Genomic DNA, 21,720 nt, shown 5'->3' on the forward strand with positions numbered 1-21,720 from the left:
TTTTCTTTTTTCCTTCAACAAGATGAGGCAGTTATATAATCCTAACTATCAGCTAACTATCTAACTAAACTTAATCACTTAATTGATTACTTCCTATCCAAAAATGGTGCCTAACCTATGTTCATAGTCAACACTAACTACACAACATCTCGCAGTGTCCTCCTTCACAAAATTCTATACAATAGGTTACGACGCACTCGTTCTTACATTTTCACACTTCCTCTCTCTCTCTCTCTCTCTCTCTCTCTCTTTCTCCCTATCGCTTTCACTCAAACCTTGTTAATGCTTTCATTCTTATATTCACATTCACCTTTGAATATTTCCTCCTCGTTCCTTTCGCTCGTTGTTCCTAACATTCTTGTTTGTTCACCTTTTCTCTCTCTAATTTCTCCTCTCTGCCCGCTCTCCAGTGCGGCTCCGTATCTGCAGGAGCATTAGCGTTCGAACCACATTGTTCCTTCCGCTCAGTCAGCACTAAACTGCTGCTCTTTGTTTTGGTCGTCACAATAATAATTAGTTATTTAGTACAAGTCTATTAGTAAAATTCTTCAAAATTCACTATTTAATCACATGTGATTTTTGTTGTCAGTCGTGGTGACAATCGCTTGTGCAACAATTCTTTTTTTTCTTTTTCTTACACACTCGCAAATAGGTTCTCCCCCTTTCGCCTCTTTCTTTCGTTCTCTTGCTCTCTCATTATTATTTTTTTTCTTCTTCTTCTCCCCTTTAATGTATGGACTCAAATCGAGTAATAATCGGTCTCTTAAAAAATAGCTCATACCATTTTTTTTTTTTTCATCTTTTTATCTCTTGTCATCAAATCGTGATGTACCAAAATAAACTAAATATATTATTTACTTCAAGTCTCAACAGTGTAAAAATCTTTCATACTTTAGATGACGTCAATAATAGTAATCGTTAATTATAATAATACAGCGTATTATTGTAATATTATAATAATAGCTACGATTCGCCTCTAACTCTATCTAACTACCTGCCCGCCACTTCGAGCCCGGAGCTCGCAATATTTGGTAGAAAGCTTTCTGCTAATCGTTCCTCGACTCGATCTAAGTCAGACAACGTGAAAAAACTGTAACCGGATGTAAAAAACGGGCTTAGAGGAACGCAGTAGAGGAGGGTGGTTTCATTATTTCATTCGAGACATCGCGTAGATTAGAAAATCCTTGAATTTTCTTTCTTTTTGTTTCCTCACGTTCGATTCCTCTCGCCTATCGTTCTTCCTCCAGTCCCCATTACCGTCCGCCATTTTGTAACACGTTTCTTTCTTTTTTTTTACTTGTTCGTTCGATATAATAAATTAATTTACACTCTATCTATCGTATCCCGTTGTAACAAGCCTATCCTCTGTCTCTCATTTTTCTCGGGCGGTGTGAATTATTTCTTGGTTTACAATGAATCCGCCGCCGTTTGATTTCTTTTTTTTTATTATTATTATTATTATTATTATTTTCTTTTTGTTCCTAGACTCCGAACGGATCGTTACGATGGTTACCGATCCGTCAATCCCGTTAGTGGCAACTATACACATACAAAATCTATTCGAAATTCGTAACCAAAAAACAAACGCAGTGATATTTAAACTGGCTACAACGCAAGAACAATTATATTTCTTTTTTTTCTTAACTAGAAGATGAAAATTTGGCTCAAGTTTCGCATTTACATACCGACGTAAAAATATATTATAATATTTTTCAGCATATCCCTGTCTAGCGGATTTGTCTGAAAAGGCACAATTCTAAAAAAAATATCTGTATTCACTGTACAATTAAAACTGATATCGATTCGTAATAACTGTACTCATAAATATAAATCCTCTAAAAAGTACTATGTTCCTTTCCTTCATTGTTACAATAATTACATATTTATCCCGAAGTTTTATTTTTTTTTCTTCTTTTAGAAATAAAGCTTCTTATTACCTCTTTTTTTATTTATTCTTATTTTTTTTTTTTTTCTTTAAAATCTTCACTTCTTTTTCGTTCATAAAATATAGAGTCGTCCGTGATTAAAAAGAGAACGCGAACTGTACTTGTAAAAAGTAGATAAAAATCTCCGCGTGGCAATACATACATACAATATATGTGCCTGGCTTGGAATGTCTGAACGAAACAGAAGAAAACAAAAAGAAATAATTGTGATGAGAGTGCAGTTTAGTGGATGGGGTGGTGTGCGCTGTTAAGGAAGAGTTCCTTTTTAGTTTCGGTATTTTTGTAAAAAAAATACCGATCGTTATCTCTTCTTTCTCAGCCCAGCCACCGGCCAGCCAGCTGGCACAAGTCCGGTAGGTACTGATTACAATTAACAGAATCTGAATGTTCATTACTTTTTTTTTTTTATCAACTCTAGCATTTGGAAGTGCTTTCTTTTTCCTCTGTATATTATTATTATTATTATTATTTTCTTGGGAAGAATTCTCCTTTGTATATTTTTCTGAGCAGCGTTTCTTTTTTTTTTTTATAGTTTACAAGTTTTTGTTAAAATATTTATTCACACTCTCAAGCGTTCAGCTTCGACTTATCGTTTCCTTAGTAAATGTAATACCTAAAGTTAATCCTGGAAGCCTATCAGCTTGACACTAAACTGTCCGTCGTAGAATGATCAGTTTTGTCACTGTCGTAATGATGTGTTGACGTTACAGCGTATGGAGCCGTGCTGGTGCCGAACAAATGTAGATGACACGAGCACTCGTACCCCGTCTTATTACAACATTCATTCTCTAATCGTTGGAAAATATTAACTACTTTCACCTATTTATCTGATGGATAAAATGTATAAAAGATGGCTGGCAAGTCAATTATCATGAGGAAGAATCTTATCTGACTTTATATAATGTATTTAGTCTCATCTATTCTTCATTAATATAATCCTTCGTATCAACAGGTGTGGCTCTCCTAACTTACGTAACCCTCGGTGTAATCGTATCTGAAATAAATTTATTTAGCTTGACTCCAGTTTTTCTTTTTCTTTCTCTTTTTTTTTTTTGTTCTTTCTTCAAATTCATTCGTGTTATAGTGTAATGTTGCCTGTACCTAAAAACCGTAGCCTACTTGGGCTGCTGAGCTTGGTATTGTTGATAGGAGTCATCAGGAGATGCCGCATTACTTGTTTGTTCAGAATCACCCAATGGCATGGTATGAATAATGCTAGGAGGGTAAGTAGTATAAGGATAGGGATGCGGGCTTGCTGCTATGTACTGAAAAAATATTTTAACCATATGTAAATTAAAAGTAAAATATGTTGCATAATCTTAGCACACATTTGAGTAAGAAATAAAGAAGAGCACTTGTTTTAAAATTGTATGAAAAGAAAAAATAAAGGAGATGATGTAATACTCACGGAACCAGTGCCAAGATGCAGTGTAGACATTTGTGTAGTAAGCTGAGGAATCATACTGTACTGTGGGTTGCTAGGATCAGCTGATGGCATCATCTGTAATACAGAGTTTACATTTAAATTTGCAAAATTCAGCTATTCGTATTAACATTAATTATGAACTGTAATTTAAAACTAAGAACTTGAGAAAAATAATTCAATAAATCTATGTAAAGTGAAAACCAGCGTATGGAGAATTAACTAAACTAACGTATAAATATTTGAAATAGAAGAGAAACAAAAGCAACAAAAAATTTGTATAAAAACTCACGTCGACCTGTTGCATGTGTGGAGGGGCAGTTTGCACCAAATAAGGAGTAACCCAAGGTGCTCCTGGTACGCTGTAACCAGGCAAAGCTTGGCCGTAATGACGACCGTATTGTGTTAAAGTGGCTGCGGGTAGCATGTGAGTAGTTGCAACCCCATTTTGACCAACACCGCTTGTATCATAATTCAAAGTCATGTTCTGTGTAAATACATATAACAATCGTTAAAACATTACAGATTATATATAATTAGTTCTCTTTCAGTTATTAATATAAATTACCTCTCCAGTTTCTCTCCATATTGTACTTTTGTATAATGATTTTTTCTTATTACCACCATCAGCAAATTTCACCAAAAGAGGGTCTTTAGCCCCTTGTAGTGCCTTTCCATTAAACATTTGAATTATTTGTTCACATTTTTCTTTGGACTCCATTCTGATATAAAAAATGCAATTTTAAACATAACAATAACCCAGGATCCTAATTCTTTTATCCACTTTATAGCGTTTGATTTAAAGAATCCAACAAGTGCTAACCTTGCAAATCCAACACCTTTACTTTGTCCAGCAGTATCGCGTAATATACGCGTTGAAATAACTTGCCCATACTGAGCGAGTAAACCCTCAACATCATTTTCTTTGAAGCTCAGTGGCAGGTTTGCAATATACAAATTGGTGGGGTCTTGCTCCTGTTGCTGAGAAGAGAGTAAAAATACTATGCAACTTATTGTATTTCACCTCGTGACGTGTATATATGTATATGTATATAAATTTCAAAAAAAAAAGCTTTGTGTCTATCATTTTAACATTCATCACCAAGATACATATGTATTTGCATATACCTACATAAATATGATTATCAATGAATGCACAGACGAGATCACTACAATGACGAATTAATTACTGTGATTTGTATAAGACGAACATTAAAAAGTCTATTGTATTTTACATAGTTTTTTGAGAAAAAACAAAAACTTACGATGTAAGTTTTCAATCGAAATTAATATTATTTCTTCTCTCACATTCACGTAGAATGTTAAAATGATAACTTAAAATTAAATTTCGTTTCAATGCAACAATGCAAGAAATTTAGAAAACTAAACTTTTACACAATATTTAAAACACAAATCCTTTATATACATAACTTATCAATATTCCTTTTATCAAAAAATTACATAAAATCTACAAGATACTACTTAAAAGACCATTAATACTATACTGATTATTTTAATCTAATATTAAAATATACAAGTGAGTATTCAAAAAACGACTTATTATGAATTAAGATAATTATGATCTTTAATACCGAGAGATTATCATGCTTCATGACATTACTTTACCACATTCTGGTGGTTCTCCAAATTTGCTTTATGGATGCTTTTATGATCAAAATCAACATAATATGTACTCTGCATTTATGTGCAAAGCATGCTCACACGCATAAATACATTCTTTATTCCATAAAAAAAAAAAAAATGTTGAACTTAATAATCTATATATACCTATAGCATTCAGTGCTGATGAACATAATTGAAAATTAAATAATGAATTCATAGAAAATCATGGTACTGAATATCGCCTGTGCAAACATTGTTTATTTTATGTGAATAATAAAACAATAACTGTATGTTTTTGAATAATAAAGAATTTGTAATTTCTTGTTTTTGTTTTTTATAGAATAACGTTATTAACATAGCCCTTGTTAAAAATTCTCTCTTCTAAGCATATTTCCAATGTTAAATATTTTTTCTTTGTCTTTGTACAACTAATATAGCAGCGAAATTTAACAAATAACATTTGAATTTATGCTGCTTCTCTACAATTGTTTAAAAGATTTATTTGAATAATCATATATGCGTATATAACAAATAACAAATAAATTATGCAAGCTATCTAGTCATTTATAATAAACAATATTAAGAATAACCATTCAAAGCAGAAATAGAATTCCAGTCACATATGACATGTTGTTGGAAACAAGCATAACAAAAAAAGCACAGGCACGTCACATATATACAGTTACATTATGAGATAGGAATGAAAGTAAGCCTAATTATCTGACAATAATACTGGAAAAAAAAAAGAAAAAGAAATACATTGTATATAAGATGTATGCACATACATATACATGTGTTCATGCTCAAGTTTCCCTCGTTTACGAATTTTCTTATGTAAAGAACAAAAAGGGAAAGATACATGTACACTAAACTGAACTCGAACTAGAATTCAATATTTATGCACCCTCAAGCATATTTTGAGATCCACCATTTCTCTCAAAAATCAATCAATTCTACAGTTACTTGAATATACTTATACTTTACGACAATTTACTTCAATCTTGCGAATGCATTAAAACAAAAAAATAAATAATGAAAATATTATGATATAAGCCAAGCTTATGGCATCATATATGTATATATATATTTATGAAAAATATTATATACATATATACACATAAATGTACACATACCCGTTATTTATGTATACATATATGTATGAGTATGAATATATATCTCAATAGAATGTGATTTAGTTCTTGATCAAGTGCGAATGTGTATAAAGGATTTTGTAAAAAATATATGCATCTTTCTACGTATCGTATCAGTACACTTACAAGATATAATAAGTTCCTATATAAAGTATTAAACCATCATAAAATAAAAAATTATAGAAATTCCCAAATACACATCCTAAACTTGTTTGGTGTGCTGGTTAAATTTTATTAATCAAGCTAAGTATTATATCAATAAGAACCAACCAACACCCCAGGAATAAGATAGCACCTGATCTGGACATAGCACCACTAATTAGTAAGTAAGTACCATGTACCCTGAGTACAGTTAATAATAGGTACTTCGTTTAGTTGTATCATATCACATGCGACTGACATCATCACAGCTGCTGATGGCACCCCGTGCTTTTACCGCGGCCAGATTAGAAGAACCATTCCAAGTTAGTTTTATTTTATTTTTTTTTTTCAGCGATAAAATATAGGCAAGAGCCAATACTGTTTGGCAATGTGCGTATATGAGTAGAAAATTAGATTAAAAATTTTCAAAACTAAATAAATATAAGCCATATTTTCTTGAAATATTTGCACATCATTAGAATAGAAGACAAACACATAACATTTGACAAATTGCAGAAAAAATAAAATATACCATATTACATTTGTATAGTATTATTTGTACTGCCATACTTGGAAGCAATCTTAACAGAATATTTCAAAGAATGTTTTACTCTTTATAGTATGATCTACTGATTCTTATACACAGGACATGGACACAAACATTTTGGGGGTATATTAAATGTTTGCTAGAGGCTTGAATTAGTGCTGAAATGAATGCAATTTTCTGATAAATGTATTGACACAGCAGTATCAGCAATTTGTGGCCGAGGTACAGCAACAAGCAATCAATAGGTACACGAGATAGAATGACAGATAGAATTAGTGAAGACTAGAGATTTGTAGACAAGTGAGATAGGTTCTAATAGGAGAAGCGTCTTTTTTTTACTCGTTTGCATAAGGTTTTTTTTTGTTTAAGTTATGCATGATTGCCTGCTACTATATTTCCACTGATACCGTATCTTATATATTACATTCTGTGCTTACAACTTTAATTATCAATGAAAATATAGTTTATATTTAATGTCACCCCTCTAGTAAAAATACATTTGTTTTAAAGTAACGGAAAAGAAGCTGAGAATTTAAAAATTAAAGAAATTACACCGTTTTATTAATAGTCCCTTCTCACTTGTCAATAAACTGAAGTACTTTCAATTTTTTAAACATTATTCATGAAACTTGTAATTTTCTTTTAATCTGACATTACTATACTAAAAGATAGTACTTTTTCTACGTAACGCAACGATTATAAGACACTAAATAGTCCTGTTAATGTACAACTCTAAGCATATCTAGAGGGGCTGAAAGCAGAGCAATGATGCCATGGACAAGATGCTATGCTTGTCTTTAGGTAATTGTTATAAGATAAAATAAAACAACAATGAAAATAATATCAATCACTACTTTTTAAAAATAACTTCTGCAATAAAAGGACTTATAAACTTACGTCAATATGTATTACAATACCTAATAGCTTATGAAAGTAATATGAAATGAAATAAAACTTCTATCACATAATGAATTGAATAAATTTTCTTACTTATTTACAAATAAATGAATATGCCTAAAAAAAATAATACTATTACACAATCCAATTTTTCATTATACTTAGCAGCTATGCTAATGATTTTTGAAAGACAAGCATAGCATTTACTGTAATTAAAATTTCAGTACTTTCTTATCCAACTTTTTATAGTAAATAATGCATGAAAGTACTGTACTGTGTACATATTTATCATAGCAATATGGGAATGAGAACTTCTTTTTTTTTTTTTCATATTAATGGCATTTGATCATTATATATCAACAAAAATGATGTATCAACAAAAAGATAAAAGGTATATTAGTTATACTCAAACACAAAGATGGATTCAGCATAGGATAAAAGACTGAAGATAAACAAAATAAAGAAGGGAAAAGAAAGTAAGATAGGACATTGGGAAATAGGAAAAGGAAGAAAAGAAAGAGAAAAGGTTTACTGTTACTCTGGTATTACTGTACTTGCATGCACAACCAACGTACACTGGGCAGTCTACGGAGCAACCAGATACCCACTTTCGCCATCTGTGCTTGGATGCCCTTGGCGACCAGTGCTTTCACAGCACCCTCTGCCGCCACTGGTGACTCAAAGTCTACAAATCCATAACCTGTAACACAAAATTATAATAAAAGATATTAAAAATAATTTCCAAAACAAGTAAATACTCTATACTGTTATACATATACTAAAGTATGTATCAGTAAAAATTTAGTAAATTACCTTTACATTTATTCGTATTTTTATCCAAAATTGCCTTCGTAGAAGTAATAGTTCCATATCTGCAAAAACACACTGTATTAGAAATAATACACTCCTTCATCTTGAAAAGAAACTAGAAGTTAAAGTCACATTAATAAGATTCTCATGCGATCATTAACTCCCTATTAACAGTCAGAAATCCTGTAATTACACGAATGACTTACTGAGAACACATGTTAACAAGGTCTTTATCGGTAGTGTTTTGGTTGAGGCCACGGATATACAAATTTGTTTTCGATAGTTGTTCTGCTTGCTGTCCTTGTATAGCATTATTGCTAAGACTTGTGCTCATTGTCCCGCTTTGACTGCCGGTAGCACTGCTAGAACTACTATTAGTGTTAGCTGGAGAAGAGGCTGTAGGCACCCGTTGTCCACCATACTGCAATGTATTTAAAAATGTATGTAAATTAAACTATGTAATTAAATGTCAAATAAATATTATCATTCTCTAAGAAATCTAAATTGACAATTATTTATAGTTTAATTTTTACAAAACGCAAAGTACACGGAGGTTATAGTAGCCCCACTCGGCAAAACAAGAAGGTTAACATCGTATATAATAGAAATAAATGATAAATAATCATTTTCAAAGTGATTTATCATTCTACATATTAGAAAATAACTTCACTAGTAACTAGTTATAGGGTGCTTACAATAATCTATGCATTGAAGTTATGCCGGTTGCTTCGAAATATAAGCATACGTCAAGAAAAACGTACACATGTACTGTTCGATGCGAGATACATACACATTTCAAAGAATCAATCTAAAATCATAGTTAGAAATTAAGAGGAGAAGGAATCATTGACGGAAAAAAAAGATTGCGCATCATTTCAACGAGAACGACATGCCGCGTTGTCATGGCCCCACCCGGTTTAAGAAAGGGTTAACCCTTTCGCTGCGCAAAGGTTAACACACTCCTACTCTCTGCGCGCGTCATTTTTGACAGGACCAAAAACATACCAACTAATATTCCCATATGAAACAAAACTATACGTTATTTAACAAAATTCTTCTTCGAGCACAGTTTATAGGTTACCTTATCAACTAAAGAGATTCGAAAAAAAAGAACGTACAAGACGTTCGCGCTGCACGGTGACTATCTAAGTGACAGTGCACATCTCATCATCCCTGCTGTTCATTTAAAAAAGAACCTCTCTAACCGCAAGTAATAAAAAGGAGGGAAGAATAAATATATTTTTCCATATCATACGATAAAAGTGATTAAAAGCAGGAACTATATAAAGATAAATAATGTAACATGACGTTGTTAAAAAAATAAATCTCCTGTATCTCTTCGAGCGGCTACAAAGCAGTCTGTGTAGAGAGAGAGAGATCATTCCAAATGCTCTGAAATAAAGTCGGCGTTCAACGAGGCCGACATAAATTTCTGTAGTTAACAAGTGCAATTCGAGTTGATCGGGAACGAAAGGAGAGGGACTTACCGACGCGTGCTGTGCGTAAGTGGCGGCGTAAGGATTCGCCGTAGGCGGTAGTTGCTGTGCACCGACGGGCATCTGTCCGGCCGCCGCAGCTGCAGCCGCACTTGGATACCGCGTGTATGGCGGATAAGCGGCGGCCGCCGCAGCCGCAGCCGCAGCCGCATGAGAGGGCGGCGCTGCGCCCCAAGCCGCACCACCGCTCGCACGATACTGCACCGGGTTCCCGCCTCGTGGCCCGCCACCGGTGTTCCCCTTCAATCCGTGCCCGCCTCCACCACCACCGCCGCCGCCACCTCCACCTCCACCGCCGCCGCCTCCGCTTGCTGGACCCACACCGACGCCGCCACCCGTGGCGCCGCCGCCTCCGCCACCTCCTCCACCACCACCGCCGCCGCCCCCGGCGCCACCGGCGTTACCATTGTTAGCACCCACGTACGTCGGTCTCGGACCGTTTGTACCCTGAAATAGAACAAATACAATAACGCTGAGTTAGAATTTCTATACTCTTGGGATAAATATTTAGAAAAGAAAAATTTCCCTAGCCCCGCGCGCGTCTAGTTAATATCGCTTCGAATACACTAGAGGTATAGGAAGATAAACCGATGTTCTCTCGTAATCGTTTTTGCAATCGTTTCTACGCTAATTCCTCCGGAACGTCTCTCATGGCTAAAGATTATTACGTTACGCTTCTAAACGATTCTGCGTGAAAATCTACAAACACATAGCAGTCGTGGTTAACACACAACACAGCCGTTGCTCGCTCTGCTTACAGCCATCCTAATTAGAGTCATTTGCACAGCAAATTCGTGTCAGTTAATGTCTTTAGCAAACACATTACAGTAACTGTTGTAAACAGCAGTAAGTACAATCGGTTGGTCTGCTGCCAGATAAATTTATTCACAAATAGACCTTAATTGCAACGTTCGGGCCTGAACGTAAAACAGCCTCGAAGGTTGCTCGAGATGTCCAGTTGAGCTGAGTAAACTTTGTTTTATTTTTCGAAAGAAGATAGGAGAGGACTGTTTTTTGCAGAGGAATTAAATGAACATTTTCATCACGTTTGATGAGGTCAGTAAGAATTCAGAAGGTCGTGTACTCCACAGGAGAGTCTCGGGGTCATTCGTTATTGATTTATTCCAAGAAAAAGATTCTACGCGCATGTGACTGCTGAGGAGTAGAGCGTAGACGAAAAAAGAAGAAAACTTTAAATATAAACTTTTTATCAATGAAACATCGATTCTTTTCATTTTTCTTCGGGGGAGTTGTGAACTTTTTTTCGTCAAACACGCCTTGTATTCTTGGCGTTTCTGCCAGCGAGTGAAACGATTTTCTTGTCAGAATTTAATCAAAGGTTCACCGGGATATTTTCTATGGGCGGTTGATTACTGGAACGTCAAAAATAAATCCTGTCGTAATAACGAAGGACTTTCTCAATCGAAATGCTCGTGACTATTGGCGATGGGCTAGTAATTACACAGAAATATATTTTTATACTCAACATATAAAAAACTATGAACGAACCCATTGACTGACCCAGTAGAAATAGGATTAATAACATTAAAATTGGTTGAAAATTCATAAGTACAGCCCATAGGTTGCTGCATCTGTCGCAATCTCTCAGGACAAGCCTTTCCAGGACTTTCGAGCGCGTTGCATTCCAGCCTCTTTAGAAAGGCCTCTCGTTGATTTGCATTTTTGGCATAGTTGTGATAACACGGTTTACCGTTTGCCGGAGAACGAACCAGCTACTCAAGAGAGAAAGAAGACAGTGGAACGGAGATAGAATAGGAGAGGGAGAGAAATAAGAGGAGAGGGAGGACCCAGCTGAAAGTCACGGTTGTAAATCACTTATCATGAAACACCAAGTCGCTTGTCGCTTCCTGTACCACTTACAGATCTCTTTCCTCCCTTTCCACCTTATTAGCAAACTCCACAGACACTAGGAAATCCTGCCTGTTTTCAGCTCGAACCACGGAGTTTTCCTTCTAGCCTGCCGTTCGTTCTCATTTGCATAATTCCTAGATATTCCAAGTTTAATATACGTGGAAAACTGTATCGCCATTTTACCCTATGGAAGCCTGATACGCGTTGGTCGTTTCTCTACTCTGAAACTCATCAGACCGAACTGAATCCACCGTACCAACGTTGCTCTCCTTTTCATCGTTGTAAATGGTCAATAGCGAACTGGGAGAGGCTTCGTCTTATTCCCATCGCTAGGTACGGTGCACGTTACAATGATGCGCAGACGTGGTAAGCAGGAAGTGACATCCGGTCGGTACATGACGATACCCATTTCACACGTCGTTCTCTATTTCGCAGTGACCAACGGCCACGTTGTCTGCATGCCGTTCAATTGAACCGGTGGCATCTCCGGGCAAATCGTCTGTCTCCTTGTCACACTTAACGCGTTCCAATCAGACGACGCACCCTGTGCGTCCTGTAAGAGGTACAACGAATGACGCACCCGGTGCGTCGTGCAGGAGTTAACAGAAACAGGAGTAGCCTATGTGTATTACATTAAATGGAAAAATATTTAACTAGCTTTGTAGTTTAACCATGACGCACCTTATGCGTCCCTATAAGAGGTACCCTATAAGAGGAATGACGCACCCGGTGCGTCGTGCAGAAATTAACAGAAACAGGAGTAGCCTATGTGTATTATATTAAATGGAAAAATATTTAACTAGCTTTGTAGTTTAACCATGACGCACCTTATGCGTCCCTATACTATTTTACGTGTAATACAATTGGCGACACACCAGGTGCGTCCTACAGTGTTCATTGAAACTTATGAATAATAAGAACAATTTGGATCTTGGGAATAACCATCCAGCCGAGTGGCTCGTGATTTCGTTAAGATTCTTGCTGCTGCTAATCAGAGGAATTTGCAAACTTGTGCCAATAATGATTCCAATTCAGATATCTCGAGGAAGAAAATACAATCTCCTTGTAAGGTGATAAATCTCTACCTTGTTCTTCGTTAATTAACCAACATCCTTTAAAAGAATAAATACAAAGTTCCAACTTCCTAATCGTCCAGGTGGAATGATTCTATTAGCAGCAAATGCTCCAACGATTTGCAGTAAATTTCTAACATAAACTGTTCAAGAGAAATGGCTGGTTACATTGTGGTCGAGTAGCATTATCGTAAATTTCACTTCGAGAGTACTTCGTACAAGTAGAAGCTTTCTTCGACTTCGAGAAAATTAATGGTTTTCCAGGTAACCACTTTTAGCTGTCCATTGCCGTTGACCATGATCGTATGGTATAAAAAGTACCACCTTAACGACTTATGTTGCAACCGCGCGAAGTGATCGAACGCAAACAGAATACACGAATTTGAAGAATAGATTAACACTCTGCCGATGCAGAGAATAGAAACGAAGAAGGAACACAGGAATCGGTTGATTCTTTCTTATCGGAGAGGCGTGACTGCACGAGGTCACTGATAAACGATAATGGTGGGGGCCTTTTATCGAGTCGTCCAGCATACGTGAAACTACAGCTCTCGTAATCACTTTCTAAAATAGTCTTTCACCTTATTTTGTTATTAAACCGTTTTACCAAGCCAAACACTTTTTTCTCAATTCGTTGACCAGTTAAATCGCGAAACGATCTCAAAAAGACGATTTAAACGTGCAAGAAATTTTTAAACGTTAAGAAAATAGTCAGTTCGACTAGTTTTCCCTTATCTAATGTAATTAAAATTTTCATATCTCATTTTTTTAATTTCTCTGCAAATTAATTCTATGCCTAACAAATCAGTGTAACTCTTCATATATAATAAATGTGATAAGAAAAGATAGTAAATAGTGTTCTTCACCTTGCTATTCCTATTTCCACCGGGGGTTCAACGATCCTATAATATTCTATTGCTGACGTTTTGAAATACAACCGTAAGTTGTCGTAATCGAGTGACAGTTTTATGAAAGAACTCGAGTTCTCGTGTTACAATGAACGATTACGTGTATTCGTCACGTTTGGAAAACGCTTGTGCGGTGACAAAATCGCGTTATGAAGGGAATAAAAATAAATATGCCAATAACGATCATCGAAGGGTATTCAGGACTAACGTTGTCTTCTAATATATAAAACAAGACAATTTCTACTTTCGCTATAAAATGACGGTGCAAACCGCGTCAAAGATTGAATGGTCTTGCATGATGCAGTTTGGACCGCACTTTCTTTTATGTTAATACATGCCAAAGCAGGAGCTAAGAAGGATCAGGATGTGCCACATACCACGGCAGGGCAAACCCCGTCAGTTTGTACGATCTCGCATGAATGTTACGCTCTATTAGCAAACGGACTCGTGTTACAAATACGATCAAGATTTTCTTCTCTTTGCCGAAAGAGGGGAGGGCCTGCCGGAGATCCATTAATGTAGATCATGATTTTCTCTCGGTAGCATCAGCCCGTGCAACATCTTTTTTTCCAGTAAAACATTCAATTATAGGATTAATTAACGCTCGAAGAAATATAAATACGTCGTTTGTTCTCAAGCCGCGTGATTCAAGCACAAAAAATTAAGTTCGACAAATGTTTTATCAGAAAATGATCATCGCGACGCTTCAATTTCTCGTGTACGTAGAGAGTAAATGAAGCGAACAGATAAAGTTCACCGTGCGTTAGAATTGCAACTCGGTTTAATCCCGTTTACTGCTTCACGGCCAAGATACATGCAGTCAGTGAACATGGTAACAGATATAGACCGTACAGGTACTCGAACTACTCTCACGCAGTGGCGTAGTGCCCGGTTCTCGATTTCAACCAGAGTACACCGCAGACTCTATTTCAAAAATCATTGTTCCTTTTTCAACACGGTGCCCCGCGACGCGCTTGATTAATTGGCAGACAAGGTCTGTTTCTAAACTGTTTGTTTCAATCTGTAAATTTACGTCTGACCGAGAATACAATGGATTTTTATAAACAATCATAAACGCTAGGCAAAGAAGAACAATCGTGCTACGAAAATGTAAAAAAATCTAAGTACTTTGATCGTTAAAAATGGAAAGAAATGAAACTTGAAAAACTGCTCGATATCTTCCATTACAGTTCCCTTCGGATACGCCACTGGTTGTTTCACGCGGCGCTGGCGTGCATGTGTCTAGCGATGGGACCAATATCCTCGCGTGCGTAGCTGGTATTGCAAAAGAAATTCCTCGATTTCACACGCGAATACCAGATAATGCTTTCTCGATTATCTTGAATTAACGTTTCACCTATGAGTAACGGATAAATAATTACATCCAACGTAACAGTATTAACGGTATCAACTATCTACACGAGTGCTTTGTGTATACTAACCAAGTCAACGTCTTGTGTTTAAACTAAATCCGAAGAATTAATGAAGTATCTACTTACAGCCTCGATCTTACTTTGACTTATGTACTGATATGTTTAATAAATGTTTGTTCAAACAACACTGACGTGGAGATGAAATTAATAAACTATTTTTGAAGTTAATATTCTCAAGAGTAATGAATCGCGTCGATCCCATCGCTAACCATCGACGGATGCGCGTGGATGCGCATGCGCATGCGCATGCGTCCTTAATAGCCGCGAGAGGACGGGTAAAGAAAAGTGCAAAGGGGGAACAGGTAAGAGGGAACCAGTTGTCAGGCTTGCTCATCCCTTGGCAAAAGAGTTCCTCTTTGCCGGCGCATACCGGACATTCCGTTTCTTCGCCTTGAGAAGATACGTACGTTACGCACTCACGCAACACCATGACACACTGCTGGTCCTTTCGCATTTCGAGGGGACACGACGCAATCCTAACCTTTAATACATGCGAATCTTTTTCAGTAGAAGAGTATATTCAAATATTCCGCCCTATGAATCAACATTTGTTCATCAATTATCGGTCGTTAAAGAAACTGATGAAGGAATCGAATCGATTTGATATTGAATTTTAAGTAGGGATAAAGAGTAGTAACGTAGATGCGCGCGAAACCTCCCATTCGTATGTTTTCGGAAACAATCGGAAGCGATCGTGAACTTACTAATCGAGGACAATTTGAATGATACGGAGAGCAGCGCACAGTAGAATACAAAGTAGTTTTCGCGCCAAAGAACAATTACTTTCAGATCGTTGTACCAGCAAGGTCGACCTCGAGGCAAGCGAGTGCACAATACCATTGCGTTTACCTTATACACGATTTACCGTATCATCGTCTTTCAAATGCAATAACGCGATAGAGATAAAAATAATTCTAATGAACACGAATTCGATCAAATCACAGACGTTTATGGATACAGCCACTGGTATATTAATCGCAATAAAAATAACAATCATATTAAACTCGAATTCAATATCATGACACGTGCTTAGTTTTACGAGTCCATAAAACGTATGCACGTTATATGTCGCAGTTCGCGGGCACGTGAGAACGCGCTTTTAATAAGACGCTCCGTTGAAAATATTTTCACCTCGACGTTCACTAATGAAGTCACGTATCGTGACTGACTGAACGGCATACTTTGAATACTATGTTAAGCAAAACCATCGTCGGACAAAATTTTGCTGCATAAAATTTCAGAAAATTGCGAAATTGCCTAGGGGATTTTCGGTAGTGTTACTCAAATTTTAAAGCAGCTCTAACGCGCTTAAGATATTTAAATATGGATACCACTGTGAATTATAAGTAAAGATACGGGCATACCTAACGTAATCAGGAGGGGGTAATTAAACGTTCGCCGTCTTTGAATCGTTGGAAACTTACCTGAAACAGAAAAAGGAAAATTACATTAGTTTAAGACATTAATTATAGGAGAAATGTTTTTAATTTTATTGCCGTAACTTTTGAACGGAGGCGTACATCGAATACTTTCCGTCCAATTAATAACTGACTTGTTTACGAATATTTTCACGTGTATTTTTACTATCGATCGACGAACGGGAAAATCGATCTGATAAGAGCATTATGAGCCCCCACGGACGTATCCCTGGTGAAAGTAACGAAAGACATGCTGGTTTATTTGAAATTGCACCGACCGGCAAGTCTGGCAAAACAGCGTGTACGAACGCCATTTCTGTGCAGAAATCATTCACGCACGATGCGTGGTTCTCAACGATCCGATTTTTATCGAGCGATCAATTAAAAGAAAAAAAATACGTTTGAAACTAAATCGAATTCCGCGAACAGGATTCGACCTTATGTAAATCGACTTTCGTTTTTGCGCGCGGAACGAATACTTACGGGCTGTAATCATGAAACGCGTTCGGATTTACATACACGTAGGAAGGAAGAAAGGAAAATTCATCGGGATAGAATTTTCTTTTCTCTTGCAAAGAAAAGGGGAGAGAAAAAAAAATAGAGTGTATAAGCTGTCGACTGACTAAGAGATACATACATATACCAAGTTCACTGACTCTACACGATGACTAATACGAAATTAATTACTCGACCGCTAACGTTTCCTTCCAGACGCCTTAATGGCGCTCGAACTACGTGAAAACTATGCGAATCAACTGGTGTAGAACCGGTGAATCCTTGGATATTTAACGGAGTGTACACAGAAAAGTTCTGACAATTATTTTGTGCTCTGTGGTAGCCTAAAGTGTGACAAGATTGTGAGACTGTTTTTTAATAACGAACAAAATTATTCAAATTCTATTTGAATAATCGATGTTAAACTACATATGGAAATAATATACGTGTCAGCTTTCCGTGTCCTTCGACTTTTTGGATAGATTCCCAGATCAACAGGTTTCGTGGTATGAAATTCGATTGCGACGTAGCTGGTTTCTTGCATTAAAATCGAGTTCTTCGCGACGGAAGCGCGACCGAGTTATATTTATTGCCTGCAAACTTCGATCATAAAAATAACAGGCTCGCGTTGAAAACGAACGCGTGTCAATTGAATTACATAACGCTACAGATGGACGTATATGAACGGAAAGAATAAAAGAAATATATATTTAATTTTCTTCTCTATAACCCATTCCAGACTGCTCGAACAAACCTCCTGATTTGGAAGCTATTTATTTATTCCAAAAGTACGGTCATAAATCCTGAAAAATGTCGTTGACACCGGTGGCGCCTAGTACTGATCCCCACGCGTCGCGCGTGCGACTGACAAGAGTCCTCCGAAATCCTCCCTTATATACCCCAGTCGATCGGCCGATCAACCCGAGCGCGCGAAAATTTGAATCTACGATTGCAACCACTTGCAGTCTGGCACGCTTGAATCGTTTTTTCTACGATTTTCTTTTGGAATTTCATTAACAATTTTTAGTTAAATGTTTAAAAAATGTATCAACAGTGTAATTAGTTAAAATAACTGACAGCAAATAGTTGCGGTATTTTTTTTTTTATATAAATCGCGAGCTCCAATTATTTGAAAATTTAATTAGAGCTATTGAAACAGGAATTCCAGCGTGTTGATCTGTTGCGATTCATGCACGTGTCACCGGTTATTAGCGGCGTTTAGGCTTGCAGTACGCTCGTATTAACGTAATAATTCAAGAGCCGACGCAGAACTAAGTAGAGGCGGAATAGAATGATTGCTCGCATACCAGGGATACGTAACAACGTGTGTACACCACGCACGTCGACGATTAACCAGAAAGTATTGTGTATCGTTAACACGAAATCCCGTTATTTTCGCTCGAAGTGTGAAGAAATTCAGTCGATTTTAGAAATTCCAATCTGAATTCCAACGATTAACATTCTAATCTTTACAATGTATATTTCATTGCAATTAAAAGAACGATAATATATAACATCGCGATATGATATTATCTTGGAAATATACATTTCGTAAAACTAATATTTCACTGATAAATGGAAGAATTAACATACCCCCTTAGCCTTTTAAAATCTACAACAGCTAGTCATTATGCATCATTATAGTCACGAGGAAAGTACCGGCTCTGGTTTATCTACTATGTACTTAAGAGAGAAAAAGAAGAAAAATGTGAAATTTCAGGGAAAATAGAGTTACTATATTAGAGCGGGGAATTATCGATGAAAATATGAATTATTTTCTAAGTGTCTATGAAACAGATGAATAGCTTTTTGTACCACGTTTATAGACACAAAGAAACAATTCATCGGCGTAGAAACCGCGACAAAATCCGGTTTTATTCAACATCTTTCGAAGCAGATGGCCAGTTAATGGCTCGTCATCAATATCGTCAGGCTGACCTACATACGCGTCTCCAGGACATGGATCTCTCCTTGCGAATCTCGCTTCTCCGCGTAAAACAGCATCATTATTTGCCTAAAGCTTGCGAATTTCTCACTTTAGCATTCACCTTTCGTCAGCCGTGGAATTCATCGGCATACTCTCACGTTCGCCAATAGCGGTAGCTGATGTAAGATAGCATTATGCTTAACGCGATGATTAAAAATCATTTCTGGATTCACGAGAATTTGATAAAATTAAAAATTTACAATTTTTACGGGACCTCCAAAGAATCCATTGGAACTTCCTAACTAATCTCAAGAATCTAACAAAAGCCATCAATAATTAATCCTAACAAATTTTAAAAGCCCCAGCTTCCAAAGACCATAGGACCTCCCAATAATTCTCACCTAATTGCCCAAAGCCAAGAGACACCAAAATGACCAACATCCTTCCAACGTCCACTAAAAGAACTGTTCGATGATTCTATCTGGTCGGTGTGCTCGAAAAGGAAGAGCCAAGAGCATCGGTTTTTCAACTTTCATGGTAGATACATCTATGGCTTGATCTCGAGGCAATCGCAGGTGCATTGCTGCACCGAGACAGAGAAGGGACACGTGCATTTTCCGAATGTCTCCGGCGTGGTACACGTATGGCCAACGTGAACCGCATGATACGTGTATAGGAATTCGCGAAAAAGCAGAAGGACGAAGATGTAGCGGGCTAGGAGGTGATCGAGGGGAGAAGAAAATAGAGGGAAAATGGCTGACCGGCTGGCTAGTTGCCTGCTCGCCTCGAGCCTGACACCCTTTAACCGAGTTTAGGCCGACGGCGTGTATTATTAGACAGCATATCGCGTGCTTCCGTGTCCTTACCTCGTGGAACAATGAGATCGTCCACGAATGATACAAGGTACAAACAGTATCTGGCTCACGCGACCACCTTGGAAATCCTCGTGGCGATTCTTTTCCACGGTGAACTGCCACTGGACCCGTTAACGGCTCTCCTTGAACTTGCTGGACGATCTGTTATCTTTCCTCTACTTTAACATTCCTAACTCTTTCGTCGTGGTCCGAAATGCATGGACGGCATTCACTGGTTGAATGTAATAAATAAAAAATGACGAGGAAAATATTTGAAGAAATGTAAGTTTCTATGATACGTAGGGGAAGAAGGAAATTTCGCAAGAAACGAGCCGTGGACATCGTACGACCTTGACACCTTGCAGACATCGAGTACCGTTGTCCGTCTAGGGAATTTTTTCCCGGTGACACGGTAGGTCGCGTAAGGCGCGTGAACGTAGACAACAACAAAGATTGTTACACCGTTCGCGTGGGTGTATCATCCGTTCGAGGAGGTCACTTTTGTCTAACGGTCTGCGCACACGGCAAATATGCATGGAATGTCAACAAACGAACTTTTACCTACCGTCTCAGCCGATTCTTATCTCGGTGAATCATTCGTTTGATAGTTAAACTCGTGTTACCAACTTTCCCTTTCGCCCTTATCCATGGGCATCCGCGGGAAGAATGACGATGCGGGGAAAGGGGCCCTTTATATATACAGGAGTCCCGCCCAATCACATGCGCGTAAACGTATGCGCGCGAAAGTTTGAATTGATATTCATAACTTTTTATTATATCAGAAACCTTTGATTGCGAATTAACTAGTGGAATTAATTCTGGACACTTTATTAACACTTTACTCTAATTTTTACTTAAATTTATTGGCTATTTCACATCATGTGACTTTTCGTGCTGTCGGGCGCAAAAACAAAAATAGCAACACATGTAGATTTTTTAAATTAAAATTTTAAAACAATTACAACGTAAATCATGGTATAAACATTATAGATTACAACAAAAATATTACGGTAACAATTTAGCATAGCAGAATATACATTTTCTGCAGAAATATGAAATAAAGAATATTTTTATTCAAAGTGTCCAGAATTAATTCCACCAGTGTACATCGAAGTTCGTGATTTATCGACAGATAAGAAACGTACTTTTTCCATGAAATCAAAGAAACATCTCGCAATTCGCTTCGACGAGATTATATCTCTGATGCTCGAGGCGGATTCACCAGTCGGGAAACCCGTCGCGTTGTTTCTACGCTAAATAATTTGATTGGCTTTTATTGCACGCGCCGTTTTAATGCCTACGTCTGACATTTTCTTCTGAATACACTTGCTTGGAATATTCTTCTATTTTTTCATGAAATATCAACTCGCTATAGCCTGTATCTCTCCCTGGATTCTCCAGAAATTCAAGGCAAATCAATAAGTCTAGATTGCAGCAAAATACGTCAGACAACTGATAATCAATAAATCAGTATAACAAAAAGGGACTTTGATCGAGATACTCATAGAAAGGGGAAGAAAGTTAGAAGATAGAGAAATTTATCATCCTCGGTGACTATCTACTGTGAGAAACGAGTCACTTTTAACCCATTTGCTACCACGATCCCCAAATGAGGATTTGAATATATATATATATTAAATAGAATTATATTAAATAAAATGTTAAATAAAAATTTGGCAGTTAATGGGTTAAGATTAATACCACCG

The 21,720-nt window shown here is 37.0% G+C and overlaps 1 protein-coding gene across 7 annotated transcripts in view; it reads right to left on the bottom strand.

The window, feature by feature from the left end:
* The window catches only part of LOC114871364 (protein alan shepard-like), a 28,857-nt gene that overhangs the window by 1,790 nt on the left and 5,347 nt on the right, over positions 1-21,720 (bottom strand). For 2 of the 7 annotated variants that reach the window (XM_029177161.2, XM_029177164.2), the window contains exons 2-11: positions 10,026-10,481; positions 8,745-8,959; positions 8,542-8,600; positions 8,283-8,428; positions 4,193-4,350; positions 3,938-4,091; positions 3,662-3,856; positions 3,355-3,447; positions 3,048-3,211; positions 2,450-2,940 (exon numbers count right to left, since the gene is read on the bottom strand). In XM_029177161.2, coding sequence (XP_029032994.1) covers positions 3,062-3,211; positions 3,355-3,447; positions 3,662-3,856; positions 3,938-4,091; positions 4,193-4,350; positions 8,283-8,428; positions 8,542-8,600; positions 8,745-8,959; positions 10,026-10,481 — 1,626 coding nt within the window. In that variant the 3' untranslated portion in view covers positions 2,450-2,940; positions 3,048-3,061. Of the gene's footprint in view, positions 1-2,449; positions 2,941-3,047; positions 3,212-3,354; positions 3,448-3,661; positions 3,857-3,937; positions 4,092-4,192; positions 4,351-8,282; positions 8,429-8,541; positions 8,601-8,744; positions 8,960-10,025; positions 10,482-21,720 lie in introns of those variants that run through there. The other 5 variants (XM_046288148.1, XM_029177165.2, XM_029177168.2 and 2 more) reach the window with 5 other exon arrangements.

This window comes from Osmia bicornis, chromosome 12, assembly GCF_907164935.1.
Source record: "Osmia bicornis bicornis chromosome 12, iOsmBic2.1, whole genome shotgun sequence".
Lineage (NCBI taxonomy): Eukaryota > Metazoa > Arthropoda > Insecta > Hymenoptera > Megachilidae > Osmia > Osmia bicornis.